General features: G+C 42.6%; 1 protein-coding gene and 1 pseudogene across 2 annotated transcripts in view; one reads left to right on the top strand and one right to left on the bottom strand.

Moving 5' to 3' along the window:
• Positions 1-16,422, bottom strand: part of LOC116828569 (multidrug resistance-associated protein 1-like) — a 54,108-nt gene extending 37,686 nt beyond the window's left edge. For both annotated transcript variants that reach the window (XM_075073189.1, XM_032786894.2), the window contains exons 1-4: positions 16,345-16,422; positions 12,261-12,322; positions 3,779-3,920; positions 1,600-1,757 (exon numbers count right to left, since the gene is read on the bottom strand). In XM_075073189.1, the coding sequence (XP_074929290.1) occupies positions 1,600-1,757; positions 3,779-3,920; positions 12,261-12,322; positions 16,345-16,413 (431 nt within the window). In that variant the 5' untranslated portion in view covers positions 16,414-16,422. The remainder of the gene's footprint in view (positions 1-1,599; positions 1,758-3,778; positions 3,921-12,260; positions 12,323-16,344) is intronic.
• Positions 16,423-18,564: 2,142 nt separating this feature from the next.
• On the top strand, positions 18,565-20,990 carry LOC142047866 (uncharacterized; annotated as a pseudogene).
• The last annotated feature ends 4,512 nt before the right edge of the window (positions 20,991-25,502 follow it).

Here is a 25,502-nt window from a genome sequence, read left to right as displayed (position 1 = left end):
TGACATTCAGGAAATTCTAATAAATCCATGCCAGTTACACAGTAACTTTACCTCACTGCCCAGGTCACATACAGCATTAATAAAATTGCTCCATCTCAGTATTCTTAGATCATTACATAGCAGTTTCATGACTGTCACAGCAATTTCACTTGAAGCATTTTTTTAAAAAGTTGCCAATCACTTCATAACACAACTGGGTATATTACCTGAATTATGAAATTTTAAAAATATAATTTCTTAGCTTGAACAAATACATTATTAGGGAGCATTTACAGTAAATCATGCTAAGCAGTAAAGTATTGTTCACGGAGTAATTGCTATATAGTGTATCTGCTCTAATTAAGTCATATGGGGCTGCTTACACAGCTGACCTGAAATCTACTTCGGAGTCAAGATCTTATGAGACATCCTTGTTTGAGGAAAGGCTGATGAGCCTCCTTTCAATACATGACACACTAAGCTGCTACGTTCGGTAAGTACATTTTAAAAACATACTTTGGTGACTAAAATGTCTCCTTCATTTCCTCCTCCTCCCCACAATCCTCTGCATTTTTTTTAATTTTTAATAAGACATGTACTCATTTTCTATAATACAATAATCCTTTAGAGATACAGGTTGACAGCCCTGAGGGAGGAAATTTGGCTAACTCCATGAGCCACTCTCTTTTCTGGTGGTTTCTATCTTGTGTTCCTGGGAGAGGAAACCTTTGCCCCACCTCTCAGGAGATGAGCCACTTCGAGTGTATTTGTAGTTCCATACTTTCTTCCTTGTCGCATTGTATGGAAAAGGATAATTTGCACAGTGATTTTTTTCTTTTTTTTTTAAGCTCCTGTAACTCATGCTTCCCCCCAACACACACACACTTTTAAATATTTCATTGTTTTCTTTAATACAGTAATAACATCTGATATTTCAATATCAATAGCAACATAGACTTGAGTGTCATCATATTCAGCCATGTAACATCGCAAAGAGAGAAATGCATCTCTGCTGTCAATAGGGTTCATAATTCATAACTAATCCACATTTTTTCACCTTATTAGCTCCTGTACTATGATATTATGTCAATGCAAGGCAGGAAGGAGCTCCCTAATTGGTGTTTATTGACAGAATGCTATTTAGTTCTATAGATGTAATAAACAATCAGCCAAATATTTAAGAAAATATGCATGAAGGAAATTACAAACTCAAGCTAGAACTGTCAAACAGTGACTATCAATATTTGCATTTCAATAACTTCAGGGAACGGCTGCATAAAATCTGCAAGGACACGGGCTGAGTGGAATTCAGTCAGGGACTCATTTCTTAATGACCTTTTCTTAATGACCTAACATCTCAGCCTGTAAATATCAGAAGTATCTTTTGTTTATGTTGGTCACAAACAGGCATTAAAACATTCTTAGAGGAAGTTTGTTAATCCCTCAAAAATCTTATAAAAATATGTAACGTGGATAATTTTAAGTTACCAAAACATTTCCTCTAATAAACCTTGCCACTAAAAAGTTGTGTTAGCAGAACTAAATTGATATTGGGAATCCTTTAGTTTCATTATTATTGCTGTCCTGAACACAAAATGGAACACATTAAAAAAAACTTACTTCATTATCTGTGGACTCATGAAGGCCAGAATATCAGCTGCAACTTTCAGAACGGCAACTTTAATCAATAAAAATCTAAATGTTTGCCATAGGGGATAAAGCAGAGATGGTTTCTGGAAACTTCCTTTCTCTGATATCACCCCTTTGTCACAAGGAGCCTGCCAATTTACAAAAGAAAGACACAAAATTAAGACGAAGATTTTAACACAAAAATGCAGAGTGTCACTCTAGAGCAATGGGCACACCTATGATCCTGTGGAACATACTTCTTTCAACTCAGTGAGGGGGAAGGGTAGAAATATTTCTGTGCAAAAATAATTTAGACTATCTAGTAATCCTTTACGAAAGGGGGAATAAAGTTTCTGCAATCATCTTTCAGTATCACAAAAAGGCAATTTATTACCATGGGTAGGCCTTCAACAGAAAAAGTCTTCCTCAAAAATGAAAGTTGGAATGCACAAAAATCTGTTAGATGTGTTGGAGGAAGCCTTTTGTACTGTATATAGATCCAGATAAGTAAGAAGTTGTACTTTTTGCTTTACAGTGGAAGTTGTAGCAACTGCTTTATTTAAGGTTGCCTAAGAATTTTTATTCTAACGGTGTGATGTCAGTTGCTAATTAACTTTCTAAAGCTTAACCTGGCACACTGAAATTTTCCAAGTTAAGTCTCTAATTAAAAATGAATATTCTGATAAAGTCTGAGCAAAAACAAATCTGCCCTTCTTGGGTATTACAAGAGCGAGGGGGGTGGGAGGGGAGGGAAATACTTTCCACAAATCAGCTGGGGTTAGAAAGATGGCATCCAGAAATGTCCCTGTAAGGTCTGAAGCCTTTTGGAACCTAACTATGGGGCACAGCCCCAAGATCAGAGCTGCCAGAGCTCAACACCCTGCTGACCATATCATGCAGAAGCCAAAGTCCCCTATGATCTGATCATGACTGGTCATCAAGAAAAGTTTGTCTGCCTTATTGGGAACGGTGAGCATTGTGTGCTCCTAAGACTCTCAGGACAGAGACTCTTCATATAGACTTCCTAAGGTTATGGTATTCCTGCAGTGTCTAGCCCAGGGGTCGGCAACCTTTCAGAAGTGATGTGCCGAGTCTTCATTTATTTACTCTGATTTAAGATTTTGCGTGCCACTAATACATTTAAACTTTTTTAGAAGGTCTCTTTCTACAAGTCTATAATATATAACTAAACTACTGTTATATGTAAAGTTTTTAAAATTTTTAAGAAGCTTTATTTAAAATTAAATAAAATGCAGAGCCCCACGGCCCGGTGGCCAGGACCCGGGCAGTGTGAGTGCCACTGAAAATCAGCTTACGTGCCACAGGTTGCCTACACCGATCTAGCCAAACACGTTAGGAAAAAAAAAATCCATATATGAAACTTCAAACATAAACAAAAAACCCACAAACAGCAACCACAAAACAACAACCCAGGAAATTTAATTAAAACATTACACTGAAGCCTGCTCTACACTACAAAATCTTACTAATGGTTTTAATACACCTTGCAGCTACACACACCAGTCCTTGCAATGGTGCACAAGTGTTGCCAGAACCTTCTACAATTGTTTTTTGCTTAGAGCAGTGATTTTCAACCTTATTTCATTTGTGGGCTCCTAAATTTCAAATGGAGGTGTGGACTCCTTTGGAAATTCAACCTGTAGTCCGCGGACCCCTACCATAGAAGTTTTAGACTGAAAATTGACCGAACAGAATTCAAATATAAATGTTGCATGTGCTCAGCACGGCATTTGATGCAGAGTGAGAAAGGGTGCTAAACTGTGGGCATATATGGTAATGACACCACTTCCCTTTTCTGGGAGCTGAAACGTATTTTTATATTCATCTTTCACAGACCCCTTTGACATAGTCTGTGGACCCACAGAGACCCGCAGACAACAGGTTGAAAACCACTGGCTTCGAGCAAGACTCATTACCATTGCTAATGGGAACTAAACATATACACTGAAGCACTTTTGTCTAGTATTCTGAACTACTGCACCAGTCAAGGGAGGGCAGACTGTATGGAAATCTATGGGGGGCTCTGAAGATATTTGGTTTAAATCTTTACAAGAATTACTTAAGTTTTGACAAGGATTTTTTGGGATGCCCAATATAAATTTAGAAAAAGGTAATGGTTAGTGATGTTACTTATTGCTATCATCATTACCTTTAATCCTTTTGTTGCCTTTAAGAGTTCCTTCCTCCAATGCTTTTCAAAGTTAGGACATACAGTATACGGAGAGTCACTTTCATTCAATTCAAACAGGTCCTCTCTTTCCAATGGTTTCTTGTAGCCTAAAGTTATTATTCTGAAAGGAAAATAATCACTTTAACAAGTGAACTATTACAAGAAACACAAAGCAGCCAAATCAAACAGGAATCCTAACTGAGAAGCTTTATACACATAATACAATACTTATAAATAAACTCTACATTCACAATAATAAATAGAGTATGTATAATATAAAAGGCAAAATTGTGGACCCCACCTAAAGTCAACTTGACTATACTGAAACTGAAATCCCCAGACCTGAACACCCTCAATGAGGAAAACCTGCATTTCAGCATCCATTTGTAGTTATGAAGTTAAGGAGAATAAAAATTTCTAGTTATTTCAACAGCAAATCTTGTTAGTGACCGTCCACTTACGATGATCTACAGAGAAAATGTTTTTCTTTATAATAGGATTCCACTCTGCTGTGACTCATCCTTAACCAGGGTACTCGGGGACAAACAGAAATTGGGTTTTAGTATAAGTCTACAATAAGCTTACAACAGATCTTGATTTGTTTAAATTTTTGGCCATATTATCTCCTTTGCTGTTAGAAATAAAAGAGCTGAAATGGGTGTAAATAATGGTCGTAATCACCCTGAACCCACAGGAATCCCCCCACAAGAACAATGAAAGGAACCTGTAAGTTTTGGGAGCATGACTGGCTGGACAGCGGGCAGAGCAACCAAATGGGAGAATCTACAAAAATGAATGCTGATGTCAAAGTCAATTAATTTTTTAAGGAAGTTCCAAAAGTTTGGAAAGCAACAGAAATGAATCAATCAGATGTCACTGCATAGGTCTACCGGAGTCCCAACATGGCAAGATTAAGGTACACATACTTTAAGTCATTGCTTAGAGTCCCAACTCCTGGAGTCAGGTGGTGAGATCAGAATTTCAGCATTCATTAAAAAAAAAAAGTTTCTAGACATCAGGTATTCAAAGAAAATTTTGAAAAAGTGACCTGAGTATAACGATACCTGTCTGAGTCAGGAGAGAACCTGAAACAATAATTCTACAAGCAGTGAACTGCCACACTGGTCTCAATTCTGAATTCTGGTGCTTCCCCAAAAGACAGATGAGTACATTGAAGGGCCCATTTTGAGTTGTGCCTATAGCCCCAGATTGCCTTCATCTCATTCTGGGTTCCATGGAAGCATGATGAAATGTTATGAGTTAGTTATATAATAATCAGTTTGTGATTTCCCTGTTCAGACTGCAGAAGCCTAACATTGTTTAATCTCTAAGTGTCCTTTACTGGAGAGACACGGTGGGTGAGGCAATATCTTTTATTGGACCAACTTCTGTTAGTCAGAGACAAGCTTTTGAGCCCCACAGAGCTCTTCTTCAGGTCTGGGAAAGGAACTGCTAGCATCATGGCAAAAATGTAAGGTGGAACAGATACAGACAAACAGCTTAAACTCCCTCATAGATTTCCACCACAACTTGAACAACCACCACCTATCCATTAAACTCTCCCTGGAACACACTCACACTAGAATCAATTTCCTGGCCACCATCATCATCTTAAACAATGGAACCACTCAGATAACCATATAAAAGAAAACCACGGACCCCCCACAAGCACGTTCATAGATCTAGTAGCCACCCCAAACATACCAATAAATCTGTTATCTATAGCCAAGCACTCAGATACCACAGAATATGCTCAGAGGGGAAAGTCACAGATATAGACCTAAACACACTTAAAATCACCTCTGCCAAACAAGGACACTCCACCAGAGAAGTAGATCACATCAAGGAACAGGCCACCCAAATACCCTGAGAAAACCTGCTTCAATACAGAAATAAAATCCCCTCTGATTACACATCCCTAGTCATCACATACAATCCCACACTGGAACCCAGATGGTGTATCATCAAGAAACTACAACCCATACTCGATGGAGATCCCATCCTGAAAGAAATCTTTCCTGAATGCCCCTGCTTCTGGTTTTCAGATAACCTCCCAACCTCTCCAAGCTCATCATCAAAAGCAAGCTCCCAGCAAACCAGGACATACAAACTCAAAGCAGCACCAGACTTTGCCTGAAGAGCCGATGCAAAACCTGCAGACATATCTCCACTGCTACAGTGATCAATACCCCCAACACACACTTTTCAAGATCCAGGGATCCTATACATGCCTATCACAACATGTAGCATACCTCATCCAGTGCACTAAGTGCCCCAATAACAACTATGTGGGTGAAACCAGACAATCACTATGCCCTCAAACGAACTAACGCAGGAAAATGATAAAAGACAAAAACATCCCATCACCTCTGGGCGAATACTTTTCACAAAGCGATTTCTGACCTCTCAGTTCTCATCCTCAAAGGAAAGCTCCACAACACTTTCAAAAGACGAGCCTGGGTGCTTAAATTAATTACTTTGCTAGAGACAAAAAATCATGCACTGATCAGAAACGCTGAATTTATGGCTTATTACAGTGGTGGCTAAACTGCATGCGGCTCTTTTACAGTTAAAGTGTGGCTTGTGGAATCCTCCATGCCCCCATCCCATTTTCCACCTACCAGGCCTGGGAAGGGAGGGTGGAGGAAGCTCCAGACCTCTGCCTTGCAGCAGAGTGGTGGGGAAGGGGCTTTTGCCCAGTGAGTGTATGGGGAGACTTTGGCATACCAGTAAATGCTTGAACCACTATAGCTTATTGTTCAAGGTGGCCTAGTCAGCAAGCTGTAAATTGGCTATTCAGTAATCTCAGCTTAACCAAGGCAGGAGGGGATGGGATTTTGGGTGCCACGGAAAGGGCAGCTTGTCCTTCCTGATAAGAATTGTGTTGAAGTTGCTTATACATGCGTTTTCAAAGAGTAGGCTATGCCCCAGGAATGTCTATTGAGGTCTCAAGGCTGCAAGTTCTGGAAAAACCCACACCTGGTTATTAGGGGGAGGGACAGCTCAGTGGTTTGAGCATTAGCCTGCTAAACCCAGGGTTGTGAGCTCAATCCTTGAGGGGGCCACTTAGGGATCTGGGACAAAAATCAGTACTTGGTCCTGTTAGTGAAGGCAGGGCTGCAGACCTTCAATTGACCTTTCAAGGTTCCCTTCCAGTTTAGGAGAATTTGTATATTCCAATCATTTTTTTCTTTTTTATTTATCAATAATCAGAAGGAGCCTCTTGCTTGATATTGAAATGCCTACTTAACAAGTTTTTTAAACGCCATGTCATTCTATTACTAATGTATAAATAAGGGATCATTTTGGGGACTGGTCTCTCTCTCTCTGGATGCATTCTTCTTGTTCCCCACCGGCAGGACAGGCTGACACTGTGCCTGGTCTACACTACGCGTTTAAAACCGATTAGCAGCGTTTAAACCGATTTAACGCCGCACCGTCCACACTATGAGGCCCTTATATATCGATATAAAGGGCTCTTTTTAAATTGGCTTCTGTACTCCTCCCCACAAGAAAGTAGCGCTAAAATCGGTTATTACCATATCGGATTAGGGTTTAGTGTGCGCGCCAAATCGATGGTATTGGCCTCCGGGCGTATCCCACAGTGCCCCACTGTGCACCGCTTCTGGACAGCAATCCTGAAATCAGAAAATGCAGTGGCCAGGTTAGACAGGAAAAAGCCCCGCCAACTTTGAATTTCATTTCCTGTCTTGCCCGTGTGGAGCTCTGATCAGCACGGGTGGGCAATGCAAGTCCAAATTCAAAAAGACTTCCAGCATGGCGTACGCGGAGATACTGGATCTTGTCGCTGTATAGGGAGACCAATCTGATTCTATCAGAGCTCCGTTACAAGAGCAAAATTCCAAAGCGTTGAAAAAATCTCCAGTCTACAGCCAGATGCTGCGTCACAGTGTAATGGAAAGCCAAAGAATCAAATGGACACTCATGGAGGGAGAAGGCGGATACTCAGGACTCCAGCTACCCCACAGTCAAGCAGTCTCCAAAAAGTATTTGATTCTTGGTCTAGCTCCCAATGCCTGTAGGTTCAAACACACTGTCCAGCTATGGTTTCAGGGAATAGCTCGTCAATTTACTCCTCCCCCCGCACGTGAAAAAAATGAAAAAAATTGTTCTGACTTTATTTTAATGTCACCTATTGTGTACTGAATGCTTGCTGGTAGACGCGATTGCTTGCGGCCAGTAAAGGCCTATCCGCTCCTCTTCCTCCCTTGGTGGCAGATGTACAATATGCTTGATAGCTGCTGAGTGCTCCCATTTGGCCTCAGTGGGCTGCCGGAAGCACCTGGGTAAAATATAGATGATTACTGGTCATTTCCCAGTAGATGTACAGAACGGCTGGTACAACCGTCTTTCATCATAGCACTGGGGGCTAGAGCTCCATCAGACCCTCCCTTTCCATGTGTAAATAAGATTTGTACTGCCTGGACTATCATAGCAGAAGGATGCTGGTCCTCTCCCGGCACACCGCTTAATGTCTGCCTGGACTATCATAGCAGCCAGATGGGAGGCTGCCTCCCCCTCATTTTATCACAACAAACCATGTTTCTTATTCCTGCATTCTTATAAATTCGTGACACTAATTGGGGGGGACACTGCACGGCAGCCCAAGGAAGTTGGGGGAGGAGGGTGAAGCAAACGGTGGGGTGTTCAGGGGCACTCCCGTGAATGGCATGCAGCTCATCATTTCTCGGATCTGACACGGAGCAGCTGTGCTCTCTGTACACTGGTTCTCTAGTTACTTGCCCCATTTCTAGCAGGACTGACTATTTTTAGATACCATTAAGGAGGGATTGACTCGCGAGGAGTCATTCCCATTTTTGCTTTGTGCCCCGGCTTGACCTCAGCCAGGGGCACCCATGATTAGTAGCAGACAGTACAGAACGTACGAATAACCATTCATTCATTGCCAATTTACAATTGGACACAGATGGTACAGAATGACTGATAACCGTCTCTATATCATGCAAAGCAAATGAATGCTGCTGCTGTTAGCGCTGCAGTATCGCCTCTGTCAGCCGGCATCCAGTTACACATACGGTGACAGTGACAAAAAGGCAAAACAGGCTCCATGGTGCCTGCTACGGTGTCTGCACAGGTAACCCAGGAAAAAAGGTGCGAAACGGTTGTCTGCCGTTGCTTTCATGGAGGGAGGGAGAGAGAGGGGGCCTGACGACATGTACCCAGAACCACCTGCGACAATGTTTTTTGCCCCATCAGGCACTGGGATCTCAACCCAGAATTCCAATGGGCAGTGGAGACTGCGGGAACTATGGGATAGCTATGGAATAGTTACCCACAGTGCAACGCTCCGGAAATCGACGCTAGCCTCGGACTATGGACGCACACCGCCGAATTAATGTGCTTAGTGTGGCCGTGTGCACTTGACTTTATACAATCTGTTTTACAAAACTGGTTTATGTAAAATCGGAATAATCCTGTAGTGTAGACGTACCCAGGGCCACTCGAGAGCCACACTCAGCTTTGGTAATTATCAAGGGTTGGGGGTGTTTCACTAATCTTGTTGCAGGCAAGTGTAAGTGCTTGAGACTAGTAAAGTTTAGCTTTAAGTGAAAGCACTCTTGTGTTGTCCTGTTTGTGCCAGCCATCTATCGGTTGGATGGCCGTGACTCCCCTGATTTATTTCCTGACACCTCCCTGCGCAAAGTAAAAGTTACCAAGCACTTTGGGTTGAAAGAACTCCAGGTAACATGAAGAGAGGGGTCTTGGGGCTTCACCCCACAGGACACACCTCCCAGGGCTCGGAGCTTCAGCAGGAGCAGGGATGGAGAGGGGCTCCTGCTTGCTCGGCCCCTGTCCCTGCCCCCCACGCAGGCCCTGCTGACAGAGGCTGAGCGAGCCGGAGCCTCCCTGTACCTCCCAGCATGTTCAGCCCCTGTTCCTGGCAGCTGAGCCAGGGCAGGGTGCAGGCTGCCACTGCCTCCCAGCCAGGTTCTCTCAGGCACAAGTGGCTCCGTCCCACTCCCCACTTGGCTGCCAAGGAAAGCAGCCAAACATGCTGGAGGGGACATGTGGGGAGAGGACAGAGCCTCCCCCTACAGGTAACATTGGGGGAGGGGGAGTATGGCAGCCCCCCACTGGGCACAGGGCGGGGGGTCACTGGGGAGAGGAGACACGTGAGGCGGTCACATGTCCTCCTCTTTAGATTGTGCTCCACAAGTATGGGGACGCATGAGTCATCTATGCCCACCTTGTCTCTCTAATATTCCAGGACTCAGAAGACTGCAACTACACTTTACTGGAGAGTAATACATGATTTATTTAAAATGTTATCTACTAAGACATCATTTTAAATAAATCTTTTAGGGCTCTCCAATAAGGACACTTAGAGTTTAAATTGCAACAAGTTGTGAGGAACTATTTTACAGAAATCCTAAAAAGCTCCCACAAGGAGATTATAGCATATATGCGTGTATATAAACCACACGGGTAACCTTTTCCATCACCAAGTTTTGCAGTGGCAGACAAGAAAATCAAAACCTTAAAGAAAATTTGGACCTTCCTATTTTTGAAGAAAGTTGTGAACTTAATATTCATAAGTTTATATCTGTGATAAAAATGAGGAATTATAAATTTTATGCAAATTGTGTGAGAACTGAAAACTTTTAACTTGCAACATTACTGTATTCAAGATCATGGATTAAATCCTAGGTCCACTGAAATCAATGACAAAACTCCCATTAACTTTAATGGAGTTAGGTTTTCACCATACAATGTTGTTGGTGTTACCAGGTATAACCCTAGGTAACTCGGGAGGGTGGTAGACCACGAGTGTCAATGAAGCCCTCCTGTTGTAGGCCTCAGTGAACCATTGTTCCTCCATGTTCAACACTCTGTGTAACCTCATATGTTAATAGCTGTAAAATGTAATGTCAGCAGTTAGTTTTCTGATTGTAACAGCCAGTTCCCTGCTGTAACACACTGGAGCTAAATTGAAACAAGTTTCAAGGCCGCTTTTAGATACAGCATACATGTCCCTGCAGCAGAAAGAGGAGGAGGAAGGGGGAAGACAAAAGAGTATGTGAGAAGAAAATGCTGTAGCTGACAGGAGAGGGAGGGGAAGTGGGGGATAAGCTAGTCAGCGAGAAAAGTTCTCATGGGATATAAAAGATAAAACCTGCTTGTATCAGTGTGCTTGGTTTGAGGCGTCAGTCTCCCTGCAACGCTTTGAGATCTCAAATAAACTTGGTTTGCTTTTCCACCCTGGTGTGTTTATTGGCGCGGCACACTGGGCGACAGACCCCCCCCGCTGTTGCTTGGCTTCGGGCACTTTGTGCCGGCAACAGTTCGAAAGCTTGAAATTAGGCTAAGCAAAAAGAATCAGATACTAAAGTTTAAGAATATTACAATAGTAATGTAGAACAAAGCAAAAAGCAACTGTTACTTGTAAACCGACTTTAATCATATTATTAATATTCCTCTCTCTCAGGACTATAGGCTTACACTATACACTTACATGCCTTACTGTTTATTTTGACTGACAGTATTTCCAAACGAAGCACATGATGTAGAAGAAGTGCTAGTAATGAGTAACAGTCAGGAGACAAAACATGTGAAGTTTCTTGAAATATCCTACTGAACGTTAAATGACAGTAGGTAGCCCAACCTGAAGTAGCTGAGCTTTCAGTTCATATGAAGGTATGCTATACCTAAGAGGAGAGGGTTCTTTTAATCACTTGTTTAGAATGACACATGACTTGGAGGGAAGAAGAGAACAAACATTAAAGAAGAACACACAGGAAATTAGTCATATAACTGATTAACAGGGTTACTTGGCTAATTCTCTGTAGGTCACACTAAAGGTATGGCTACACTTGAAATTTCAAAGCGCTGCCGCGGCAGCACTTTGAAGTGTGAGTGTGGTTGGAGCGCCAGTGCTGGGAGAGAGCTCTCCCAGCGCTGCACGTAAACCACATCCTCTACGGGTGTAGCTTGCAGCGCTGTGTATCTTGCAGTGCTCAGGGGGGTGTTTTTTCACATCCCTGAGCAGGAAAGTTGCAGCGCTGTAAAGTGCCAGTGTAGCCAGACCCTAAAATATTTACTCTTGTAATTGTATTGCCACACACAATACTGAGAAACATACATGTCTATTTTCTAATGAAGGAGATCTTGTGAATAGCTCCCACTGACTTAGAGCACTTTATAACTGTTAATTAAAGTGCTAAACATTATCTGTTTGTTACTATTAAGAATCAGGCAACCTAAAACATTAGTATGTGTCTAGAATTACAGGACCAGTACATTAGGAAGTAATTGTTAAGAAGTGACTTATAGTAATTGTAAACTCTGGCTTTAGAAAGCTGTTTTAACAGCATTCTCATTCTGGATTAAAATGCCAAGCTGCATAAATGGATGGAATGCATGTATGACTTGTGCCTAAACCAACTGTGCATAAGCACCAATAAATAACTTAAATTCTCACCTGCTGTACCAGGAATATGTTATCTTACTGAAGAAGGAAGCACTTTCTTCAGGACTGCATTTCTATTAATAAAAACAAACCAAACACAATTCATGTTATTTGAAGGGCAGAGGGAAATGAATCTGTACTTCACATTTTTTCTTAGAAAATTAGGCATTAAGAGATCCATTCTCCTTTGGATCAATGTTAATGTGAGTTAAATTTATAAATCTCAGATAATAAACTCCAAGTTCAGTACACAAAGTTGTAACTAAAAATAAATTTGCTTCATATTTAATATTCCAGTGACATAACCTATATTTTCTAGGTAACACAAAAAACTAGACCTGAATACTAGAATTTATTGCTATGATTATCTGTTCATCATGACCCAATGCCACACCTATTTCTCCTTCTCTCTTTAACACAGAAGACACATGGAATGAGAGAGAAGTCTAAGGCTACTTGATTCAGTGGGCTATAAATTCCTTTAAGCAGGAATGAGAAATGTTGAAATAAAGTTGTCAGGAAGAAAAAACATTAAGGTATGGAAATATGGGTCCAATTAAGCTAATGGTGGGACATTAGCAGGAGATTGGTAAGAGTTAATAAGAAAATAAGATATGCGTGTCTAGTCCCAAGTAAACTGATCAGTTCTGTTCCCTTTATCTTGTTAAGTTTGCACCCTTTTTATCTGTATAAATAAAGTAGGTTAAGCCTTGCATGGCACTCACACATAATCTGGGTGTATTAGCAGAGCGCTTTGCTAATAAAACAGAGTGGTCTGACAAATCGTGAGTCCTGAATCTAACTTTGACACAAGCAACACCAAATAATCAATGATAATCCAAGAAACAGACTAATTAAAGATCTCCTTTTTAAAAAATATCTTCCCATATGTAATTCTCAAATAAAGAAACTTACCCTCCATAAACTGTTAATATCTGTAAAGGTTAATTAGTATTGCTGGATTATAAATATTGTACATTTTATCATTCAAGTGCATGATACAAATCTGAAGTAATCAGCCTTTCTCTTACTCTTGGCCCAGTCATGCTCCCATTTCTATATGTAGCAAAATTGTGATGGACCTTAACAGGAGATGCATAGGACTCCACAAGAAAACATTTCAAAGGAAGACCCACTGAGCCAAACTCTGAACTGATATTCATCCCCTGCCTTCCCATTAATTCAAAGGATGTATGTTAGGACAAATTTCCAGCACTGTCTCATACCAGTCACTAACATTTTCACTTTCTGAACCTGACCCTATTTAAAAGCAATAACCTGAAATCTAATCAGGTTAAAAGGACTTTTAGATATTACACCTGTTCCAGAGTTCCCCTGCCAATCTTTGTGCTTTCATAACCACATTTTCCTATTTTTGTATTTTTCACCCCTCACTGTATTAAAGCCTCAAAACAATGGGAATCACTATTTTTTCAATTATAATAATATTAGGTGTTACTTTTGCTACTAGTTAATAAAAACATCTGATTTTTGTTGTTCAGTTTTGTTACATAGCATTACCATCTTGTTACATAGACTGGTTTCCCATTCCTAGCTCACGGAGGGGCTCTTCTATGAGCCAAGTGATATGGTGTCTGAGCAACAAGATACCCTTTAAGCCCTATGAGTTGTTTTGAATTTTTCAAATTAGGGAATTTTTCCAATTTGGGGAGTGAGGAAGGGGAAACTGAGAGAATTATCTGAAGTGAAGGCACTTTCTGATGATGATGTTGATGATTAAGGAAATGTTTCTTTGCTAACTTTTTAAATCTGTAATACACACAGACCCTTAAGGGGTTGACTGAGTCTCCAAAGTTGCAGTCCAATCAAGAAAATCATTGCTCAATTAAAAATTTCTAAAAATATTTTATCCAGAGGTAACAGCACTTTTTACTGAGGATAGAGGACATATTCTGAGTGCAGTTATTACCATAACACTAATGATTCAGTGTTATCATCAAGGTAGATTGATATAAATCACAGATTTAAATCATAATTTAAATCAGCAAGAAAGCAATCTTCATTTAAATAACTGATTTTAATCTTGCTTTACATTTGTATTTTTTAGTTATTTTCCTAAAGACTGATTCTCATTGGTTGGTAACCATTAAAACATGTTGATTTGCAGCTAAATATAGCCTTCACACTAAATTTGGAGCTTCTTTTTGTTAACCAGGAGGACACACTATATCTATACACATTTATTTGAGCAATTATATAATGTAATTTATTTTTATTTAGATTCTTAAATATTACATTTATTATTTGATAAACTGGTGAGTGATGCTTTTTTCTTTTTACTAGATGATGTTTAATTTTCTTTGGTATGTGATTTGTGTCAAGCTCTAAATTCCAATTTAATCAGAAATGTACAAAAACACCATTTAAAATGTTTTAATTGCTAAATAAAATTACCCGTTACTTAAACGAGCTGGATAAATAAGAAAAAAGTTTATCAAAGTTTATTATAACATGCTTGTCATTTAAAACTAAATGATTTCTTAAACAATCAAAGTAGTATCTGTAGTCAGTGAATTGAACTGACATGTTCTTCAAGATTTTAGAACCAGTAGATCACATCCTCATGCATCTAGTTTTTATTCAAAGAATGCAAGAGGAAAACAAACTTTACATTTTCAACTCCCAGCTGGTTTCTTTTAACTTTAAGTGAACTAGTCATTGAACTAACAGGTTGAATAAAGTGAAATAAGGAAAATATACTTTGCCCCTGAAAAAAAGCTACTGCTGTCAAAAGCTAGTTAGCTTTACAAACTCTGGTTGCAGGTGTTTCTTACACCAAGACAATAGTTTGATTTTCTTTACATTTGGCAGTCAACAGGCACTGCTTGTTTTTTTTAAAATTTGATTTAAATTATTTTAATGTATTACAATATGTTTTAGGCCATAACATATGTATTCATTTCACACCAGTCTCTCACTTTGATTCAAACTACAGCCTGCACATCCTTTTACATGTGTACCACTCAGGCCCTGATACTGTAATTCTAATCTAAGACTGGAAAGTGTTGTTGTTTTTCCCTCCATATTAAAGTATCACCTCAGGTCCCATTGTGTTAAGCCCTGTTCAAACATGTAGTGAGAGACCATCTCTGCCCAAAAAGGCTTACAATTATACAGACAATACAGAAAAGGGATGAGAAGGGAAAGATAAACACAGAAATGAAGCATCCTCTTATTGATTTCTCTCACTCTGAAATCAGTTTACATTCTGTTCATGGGATTTTACTTATTCTAATACTAACCTGAGGGAGAAACAAAGAGAATGTAAAGGGGAGGAAAGAAAATACATAGGACAGAGAGAATCCTAAAAAGATAAAAAGAGTGATAGCAGGAAAGATTTATCGAAGTGGAGGAAGCAAAAAGTGCAAGGTTCCTAGCATGTTTTGTTTTGTTTTGTTTTGTTTTTGGGGGGGGGGGGGTTAGGGTACAGGGGTGGAATGTTACAAGGCATCCGAAAGAAAGGTGATGTGAGAGTCACATAGAGTTATCAGAGTGAAGGGGGCAAGAAGTGCAAAGTACCTCGGATAAACAACTGCCAGAAGAAAGAGGATGTGAGACTCACTTGGACCTGACGCAGTCCTAACCCCTATTTCCAAGCCGGTATACTAAACTAAGCCACATTTTAAAGAGCCCTCAGAAGACTGTCCCTATCCCACGATCACTCCCCCTCCCCAGTTTGGTCTTCTATAACGACCAGGTTTCCGTTTAAAAATGGGACCACGAAGCCCGAGATCCTGCCCCCAGCAGTGATTGCATGTAACTGCTCCAAGGCAACCGCTCGACCAAGCCCCACCAAGCCGGCCATTAGGTGACTTTAGCCGGCGGGGGCAAGCTCAGCCCCGGTGCAGGTAGGAGGGGCGGATCTGGGCACTGTACACAACTGCCTGGCGAGCGAACGGAGAGGAGTAGCCCAGGCCAGGCGGCCGTAGCACAAGCTCTCCGCCCTGTCCGCTGCCTGCTGCCAGGCCCCATCCCTGCCCTGCCAGGCCCCATCCCTGCCCTGCCAGGCTGCACGGGCAGAGCGAGACTCAGTCTCCAGTGGCGCCCGGCCCGGATCCCCGCCAGCCCGGGTTACCTTCTGGCTGAGCGGAGGGAGGAGCTCGTAGGAGCTACCCCCTCCCCCGCGCAGGGCCGCCACCATCATCCGGGCGCGCCCCGCAACCCAGCGGGTGCCTGCCGTCAGGAGCGCTGCAGCTGCTCGGGGTGTCGCTGGATGCGGAGCAGGGCGGCAGCTGCGGCCGCCAGCACGTGGCTGAGTCACAGCCAGACGCACCCGGGGTCGGAGGCAGTTCGGGGAACCTGGGAGGAGCTGCCCGCAGGCACCACCCGCCCCCGCGCCTTGGCCCCAGCCCGAGCGCAAAGCCGCCGCCGCACTCCGCCCGCAAGCGACAGAAGAGTCAGGTCGGGTCAGGAGGGCGGAAAGCAGCCGCCACCTGTTCTCGTGTCCCCGGGACTTAGGGACAGAGCCCCTGGGAGGGAATGGGAGCGCTTCTTCCAGCCGGGTCCGCTACCTCTAAAAGCCTCGTGGGGGCTGGGGGTGTGAGCCTCTAAACCCTGCCTAGAGCCGCATGCTGGCTGACTGCATGGGGGGAGCACAGGCAGGGTTCAGAGGCTAACACCTGGAGACTTTTAGAGGTAGCGGGCCGGTTGAACGGGGTTGTTTTAAAGAGAAGGGTTTTTTATTGGACATTGTGGGACACAGCTTGCCCTACTCATGTCCATTCATACTGCTGCTACAAAGATCGTTTTCCTAGCCTGTCACTTTGATCATGTCACCCCTTCTTAGAATCCCTCCATTCGTTCCCTCTTTTCTATCACATCAAACATAAGCTGCTTGTCTTCACTTTCAAGGCCGTCATGGCCTATCCCCACCCTTCCTATCCTCGCTCATGCTGGCAGTCAGGGAGGGATGTGACTTGTTTTGGAGGTATGTACTTGTATTTGGGCACTTTAAACCAGACTGGTTACCATCACTTTTGTATATGACACCCAAACAAGACTTGTATGCCAAAGCCTTTACCAGCTGTGTCCACCCCAGGTTTACTTGATGAGTGATCTGTATTAGTGGGTGATTAGTAGCAAATAATAAGCTCTTTACCAATGGCATTTTGTCCGATTGCCACTTACCACAGCAAAGTGGAAGCACCATCCATGTTGCTGGCAGATGACACTGAAACCTCAGGGCTCTAGTGTTAATATGGGTGCCATCTGATATTGTTAGATCTATGGAATCCACTCAGCACAAGGTAGTCATATTACATTTAGACATATGAATTTGCTTATGGAGATGATGATAATGTTAACACTCACATTACTCAACCTTCCGAAAGAAATGTGTGATAAAGACTCAGTTGAAGAGAGACAAAAAATATTTATGCAAGAAACTTAAAACAATGGATTGTTTTCATGTAAATAACTTCCTATAATCCCAGTTTCATGACACCAAATTTGTGTGGAAAATGGGTACTTTTAGGACTAAACTGAGTGATGTCCCTCAAAATGAGATGTTTGACATATATTTCCACTACTTAGAAGGAACTCTTAACTTGAGCTGTTTTTCTGCAGATGTCTTCACATTCTTCAGACGGCATTGTACAGTGCACTATGATTCTGTTTGAACACTTACTTTTTACCTAAACATACCCTCTTTTGGGACACACATTTGGGTATGCAGGCCCACCAAACTAGGCATATCATAAAAATATTATCACATACTGTTTTGCATGCAAATCTTGTTCCCAAACAAACATTTTGTCTTTTCATGAGACTGGCTGTCTCCGTAGGCATGATTTGATGTGTGATTTTTATATTGAAGTCTTTTATTAAAAGTGCCTAGCAGCTATATTTAGCCAGCTTTGTACAAGAGAAGAGAATATTAGAAGTAAAACTGAGGGGAGCAGAGTGGCAATTGGAGATGTTATCTCAAGACATACAGCAAAAGGTTTCAAAAACATACCACTTCATGATATCAAATAAAAGCAGCTAAAGAAAATAAATAACTGTTTATATGAAATGAAATTACAAATACAGTTCCCATGATAAAAAAATACATTTAAATGAATCTTCTCTAGGTGCCTATTTTAGGGTATTGACATTTTTACAAATACAAATCACTTATGTTGGTAAATTTCCTTCATTTTAGCACTGTACTCTTAGGGTGAGACTCTGTGCTCGATCTCTAAGTTTTGGTCAAATTAACTACTTATTAAGTGGAAGGCACAGTTTTAGATATGTCACTAGGTAGCTTCAATTAAAATATTAAGTGTGGGACTTTCACAAACACGTGGGCCTGGTCTACACTATGAGTTTAGGTTGAATTTAGCAGCGTTAAATCGAATTAACCCTGCACCCGTCCACACAACGAAGCCATTTACTTCGACATAAAGGGCTCTTAAAATCGATTTCAGTACTCCTCCCCGACGAGGGGAGTAACGCTGAAATCGACATTGCTGATTCGAATTAGGGTTAGTGTGGATGCAATTTGACAGTATTGGACTCTAGGAGCTATCCCACAGTGCACCACTGTGACCACTCTGGACAGCAATCTGAACTTGGATGCACTGGCCAGGTAGACGGGAAAAGCCCCATGAACTTTTGAATTTCATTTCCTGTTTGCCCAGCATGGAGAGCTGATCAGCACAGGTGACCATGCAGAGCTCATCAGCACAGGTAACCATGCAGTCCGAGAATCGAAAAAGAGTTCCAGCATGGACCGTATGGGAGGTACTGGATCTGATCGCTGTATGGGGAGACAATTCCATACTAGCAGAACTACGTTCCAAAAGACAAAATGCCAAAACATTTGAAAAAATCTCCAAGGGCATGATGGAGAGAGGCCACAATAGGGACTCAATACAGTGCCGCGTGAAAGTTAAGGAGCTCAGAAAACCAAAGAAGCAAACGGACACTCTGGAACAGAGCCACAGACATGCCACTTCAATGCTGAGCTGCATGCAATTCTAGGGGGGCTGCCACCACTACCCCACCCCTGACTGTGGATTTCGAGGAGGGGGTACTCTCAGCCATGCCTGAGGATTTGGCAGACAGGGAAGAGGAGGAGGAGGAAAAGCTTGAGGAGAGCACACAGCACGCTGTTGTCCCCAACAGCCAGGATCTTTTTCTCACCTTGACTGAAATAGCCTCCCAACCCTCCCAAGGCAGTATCCCGGACCATGAAGCCAGAGAAGGGACCTCTGGTGAATGTACCTTTGTATACCTAAAACATGGTTTAAAAGCAAGCATTTTTTAATGATTAATTTTCCCTGAGGACTTGGGATGCATTCGCGGCCAGTACAGCTACTAGAAAAGTCTGTTTACGTGTCTAGAGATGGAGCGGAAATCCTCCAGGGACATCTCCATGAAGCTCTCCTGGAGGTACTCCAAAAGCCTTTGCAGAAGGTTTCTGGGCAGGGCAGCCTTATTCCATCCTCCATGTTAGGACACTTTATCACACCATGCTAGTAGCAAGTAATCTGGTATCACTGCATTACAAAGCCTGGCAGCATATAATCCTGGTGTTTGCTGGCATTCAAGCAACATCTGTTCTTTATCTCACTGTGTTATCCTCAGGAGAGTGATATCATTCATGGTAACCTGGTTGAAATACAGGAATTTAATTAAGGGGACATTCAGAAGTGGCCGTTCCTACTGGGCTGTTTGCCTGTGGCTGAAAAGAAATCCTCTCCACAGTTAGCCAAGCCGGGGGGTGGGATGGGCATTAGCACTGAGCTGTTCGCATTTGGCTAGGGGGGATCTTCCCTGATACCAGCCATCTGGTGGAGGGAAGGGCAAAGCAATTATCCCAGAGAATTGGCTGGTGGGGGGGTTAGTTTGGTTTCTGCTGCTGCATGTTAACACAAAAACTGCAGCACTCAACGGGTTTTGCTTGGTATGGGAAAGGAGGGCGCTGCTTTTATGAAAGTTGCAGAAGCCAAAAGACTATGGCTTACCATGGCCGCATACAAGCTGATTCTGTTGCCCGGCCCTGTGTCTGTGATCTCTAACACCAAAGCCGCAGGCACTCAATATTAAGATGCAAAATGTGACCTTGTACCAAAATCACATGTGCTATGTAATGTGAATAGTGTTGTTCACCGTGAGAGAGTATAACCATTGTTCTGTAAAATGTATCTTTTTAAATACTTCTCTCTCTCTGTTTAAATACTTTTTTCCCTCCTGCAACTGCAAATTTTTCAAGCCTCCCTCCTCCATCCAGAAGGCTATGTCAGATAAGGCGGTGAAAAAAACGCATGCACGATGAAATGTTCTCTGAGATCATGCAGCCAACCCGCAATGAAAGAGCTCATCTGAATGACTGGAAGGATATAGTATCACAGTACAGGAAAGCGGCCAATGAACGTGAGGACAGGAGAGATGAACATGAGGACAGGAGGGACAATCGAGATGAGAGGTGGTGTCAGGAAGATCAGAGCAGGCAGGGTGCAACGCTGGGGCTACTGCTGGATCAAATGGACATGCTCTGGCATCTGATGGAGCTTCAGGAACGGCAGCAGGATCACAGAGTGCCGCTGCAGCCTCTGTTTAACCACTCTTCCCCCTCCCCAAGTTCCATAGCCTCCTCACCCAGACACCCAAGAACACGGGCGGTGGGGGAGGCTCTGTGCACCCTGCCACTCCACCGCAGTGGACAGCTCAAGCAACAGAAGGCTGTCATTCAACAAGTTTTGAAATAGCCTTTATCTTCTCTCCTCCCCTCCTCCCATACCCCACCCCAGGTTACCTTGTCAGTTCTCTCCCTATTTTTATAATCAATTAATAAAGAATGCATGGTTTTTAAATGATAGTGACTTATTTCCTTTGAAAGCAAGCTGTGATCGAAGGGGGGAGGGTGGGTGGCTTACAGGGAATAAGTCAACCAAGGGTGCGGGTTTTCATCAAAGAGAAACAAACAGAACTGTCACATGGTAGCCTGGTCAGTCATGAAACTGGTTTCCAAGCTTCTCTGATGCACAAGCGCTTCCTGGTGTTTCTCTTGTAATCACCCTGGTGTCTGGCTGCGTGTTATCTGCGGCCAGCAATTTGCCTCAACCTCCACCTCCGCATAACATCTCCCCTACTCTCACAGAGATTGTGGAGCACACAGCAAGTAGCAATACAATGGGAATACTGGTTTGCTGAGGTCTGAGCAAAGTCAGTAAAGCGCACTAGCGACCCTTTAAACGTCCAAATGCACATTCTAGCCACCATTTCTGCACTTGCTCAGCCTATAGTTGAACAGCTCCTGACTACTGTCCAGGCTGCCTGTGTACGGCTTCATGAGCCATGGCATTAAGGGGTAGGCTGGGTCCCCAAGGATAACTATAGGCATTTCAACATCCCCAACAGTTATTTTCTGGTCTGGGAAGTAAATCTCTTGCTGCAGCTGTTTAAACAGACCAGAGTTCCTGAAGACGTGAGCGTCATGAACCTTTGCCAGACATCCCACATTGGTGTTGGTAAAACGTCCCTTGTGATTCACCAGTGCTTGCAGCACCACTGAAAAGTACCCCTTTCGGTTTATGTACTGGCTGTCCTGGTGGTCTGGTGCAAGATAGGGATATGGGTTCTCTCTATCGCCCCACCAGTTAGGGAATCCCATTGCAACAAAGCCATCTACTATGACCTGCACATTTCCCAGAGTCACTACCTTTGGTAGCAGCAGCTCAGTGATAGCTTTGCCTACTTGCATCACAGTAGCCTCCCCAGTAGATTTGCCCACTCCAAATTGATTCCCGACTGACCTGTAGCTGTCTGGCATTGCAAGCTTTCACAGGGCTATTGCCACTCGCTTCTCAACTGTGAGGGCTGCTCTCATCTTGGTATTCTTGTGCTTCAGGGCAGGGGAAAGCAAATCATAACATTCCATGAAAGTGCCCTTACGCATGCAAAAGTTTTGCAGCCACTGGGAATCGTCCTACACCTGCAGCACTATGAGGTCTCACCACTCTGTGCTTGTTTCCTGGGCCCAGAATCTGCTTTCCACAGCATGAGCCTGCCCCATTAACATCATGATCTCCAAAGCACCAGGACCCACACTTTGAGAGAATTCTGTGTCCATGTCCTCATCACTCTCGTCGCTGCACTGCTGTCGCCTTCTCCTCGCCTGGCGTTCCAGGTTCTGGTTCAGCATAAACTGCACGATAATGTGCGAGGTGTTTACAATGTTCATGACTGCTGCATTGAGCTGAGCAGGCTCCATGCTTGCCGTGCTACGGTGTCTGCACTGAAAAAAGGCGTGAAACGATTGTTTGCCGTTGTTCTGATGGAGGGAGGGGCAACTGACGACATGGCTTACAGGAAATTAAAATCCACAAAGATGGAGGCTTTGCATCAAGGAGAAACACAAACAACTGTCAAAGAATGGCGCCCTCAAGGATTGAACTCAAAAGCCTGGTTTAGCAGGCTGTTGATTTCACAGAGGGAATGGGAAGCAAATGAATACAAAACAAATCTGGTCTATTTCTTGTTTTGATCCACTCCGTCTATCTTTTAGAGCTTAGGCTGGCAGCAGACGGTGCAGAACAACTGCTGGCCATCATCATCTCTTGGGTGCTCGGCAGAAGATGGGAAATGTCCTGGCTGAGTCACTCCCATCTCTGTATGATGACGATGGCTTTCAGTCCTAATGCACTGTCTGCTGCCAAAAGGCAATGAGCTGCTGAGCTGTAGCAATGCAGTCTGTCTGCCAGCACCCGAGACATACAGTGACGGTCAGTTGTGCAGGCTCCAGGCTTGCTGTGGTATGGCGTCTGCACACGTAACCCAGGAAAAAAAGGCACGAAACGGTTGTCTGCCATTGCTTTCATGGAGGGAGGGAGGGAGAGGGGGGCCTGACATGTACCCAGAACCACCCGTGACAATGTTTTTTGCCCCATCAGGCACTGGGATCTCAACCCAGAATTCCAATGAGTGGGGGAGACTGAGGGAACTATGGTATAGCTACCCACAGTGCAACACTCCGGAAGTCGACGCTAGCCTCAGTACTATGGACGCACACCGCCAAATTAATGTGCTTAGTATGGCCGCATGCACTTGACTTTACGCAATCTGTTGCCAAAAATTGAATTATGTAAAATCAGAGTAATTTCATAGCGTGGACATATCCTTGGTGTTTGCCTAACTCAGCTCCTGTTTGAAGTCAATGGTAAGGCTCCCCTGACTTCCATGCAAGTAGAATTAGGACAGCACTGAGAACTTTTGATAATCACACCCTAAACCTTTTGGAAAAGGTTTTAACTTCCTTTATCCATAACCCAAGCACACTTTTTCACTTGTTCTCCCCATGAACTGGGATCATATAGAACATGGTTGCAAACAAGGTCGCAAACAAGGTCCTGTAGTGGCACCAAATCTTGTATAAAGGAGGTCAAATAAGGTGTTTAGGACAAGGTTATGGGTTGCTGGTTATGATTATGCTGTCTATATGTGTGTGTCATTTTTGTAGTTGAAGTTATGAATGTTGGCTCTATACTGTCTGTATTTCAAAAACTTATGCTATGCTTCTGGGTGACACCCTAGACAAGTTGGTGTCAGCTCTGCCTAGCCTGCTTGATGGCCTATTGAGGATCATCAGCTATACAATTGACCCACAATATGCCTTGTGACTCAGGAAAGTATGCAAGGATTTGCCCATTTGACTCCAAACTCCATTTTGCTGTACTTTTCAACAGTAACAACAAAGAGGTGTTCTTACACCTGGAAAAGACTATAAAAGGCTAATGTCTCATCTCCATCTTGTCTTCAATCCTGCTTCATACCTCTGGAGGGACGTTGCTATAAACGGAAGCTCTGAACAAAGGACTGATGACCCATCCCAGCTGGGGATGTACTCCAGAGACTTAATTTGAACCTGCAGTTTATTCACTGCTACAAGCCTGAACCAAGAACTTTGCCATTACTGTATGCAATTGATTCCATTTAACCAATTCTAGCTCTCATCTATATTTTTTCCTTTTATGAATAAACCTTTAGATTTTAGATTCTAAAGGATCGGCAACAGCGTGATTTGTGGGTAAGATCTGATTTGTATATTGACCTGGGTCTGGGGCTTGGTTGTTTGGGATCGGGAGAACCTTTTTTCTTTTATTGGGGTATTGGTTTTCCTAACCATCTGTTCCCATAACGAGTAGTACTGGTGGTGATACTGGGAAACTGGAGTGTCTAAGGGAATTGCTTGTGTGACTTGTGGTTAACCGGTGGGGTAAAACCAAAGTCTTCTCTGTTTGGCTAGTTTAGTTTGCCTTAGAGGTGGAAAAACCCCAGCCTTGGGCTGTAACTGACCTGTTTTAAGCAATTTGTCCTGAATTGACTCTCTCAGTTGGGTCCCGCCAGAACCAGCATTGTTACAACTTCCTTTACCCATAACCCAAGCACACTTTTTCACTTGTTCTCTCCATGTCTTGATTCATACAATTCCTTGTTAGTTCATTATCATTTGAATGCAAAGGAAGTTAGATGTAGTAACAAAACCAGGATTTCACTTACTGTTATAGTTCCCGTGATCATAACTTTTCCTGTACAGTAATGGAATTTTTGCATACATTCGTCAAGCATCATATCTTAGCAAAGTGGGTATAAGTTACATTTACACTCACTTTAAGGTCCCTTAACATTGCCAGAGTTATGTAAACAGGTCTTAGTATAAATGAAAATCAGGCCCCTGTACCTATACATATGCACAGATGATTCACGTTTCCTTAACTAGTAACTTCCTAGATTTTTAGTAATTGTGTTGATGAAAAAAATAATTGAGTAAATTTAAATGTAAAGCAAGGCAATTTGGAGAGTAGGAACTTTTCCGGACTATGAATTATGACTCACAAGACAGAACTGTTTAATCTTAAGTAATGTTCTCTCCACTTAACCAAGATAGGTGAAGTTATACTTTGTATACAGTGTTTTGTGCTGGGTGCAGTATTTTCCTTATGTGTATGCTAAATAAGATGTTATGGAAATTTTGTGCTTTACAATACATATAACGCATTGACTCAAACAGTACTCAGAATTCTTTTTCCTACTTCACTGATTCTAACCTGAATGCAGGTTGTGTAACATACACAGTTCAGGGACCCAGAAAAGTCGTATTAATTTTCGATTAGATCTATCTTGTCTGGCAGTAGCATACCTTGTAGTTTTAGTTAAATGGACATTGGCAGGTTACAGGTAGCATCCTTAAAAAACAAGTTTACTTACCAGTGATATATGATCAAATAGATATATTTACAACTCTCAATT

Source organism: Chelonoidis abingdonii, chromosome 1 (genome assembly GCF_003597395.2).
Source record: "Chelonoidis abingdonii isolate Lonesome George chromosome 1, CheloAbing_2.0, whole genome shotgun sequence".
Lineage (NCBI taxonomy): Eukaryota > Metazoa > Chordata > Testudines > Testudinidae > Chelonoidis > Chelonoidis abingdonii.
The sequence above is the reverse complement of the archived record's forward strand: the minus strand, read 5'-3'. Positions and strand labels throughout refer to the sequence as shown.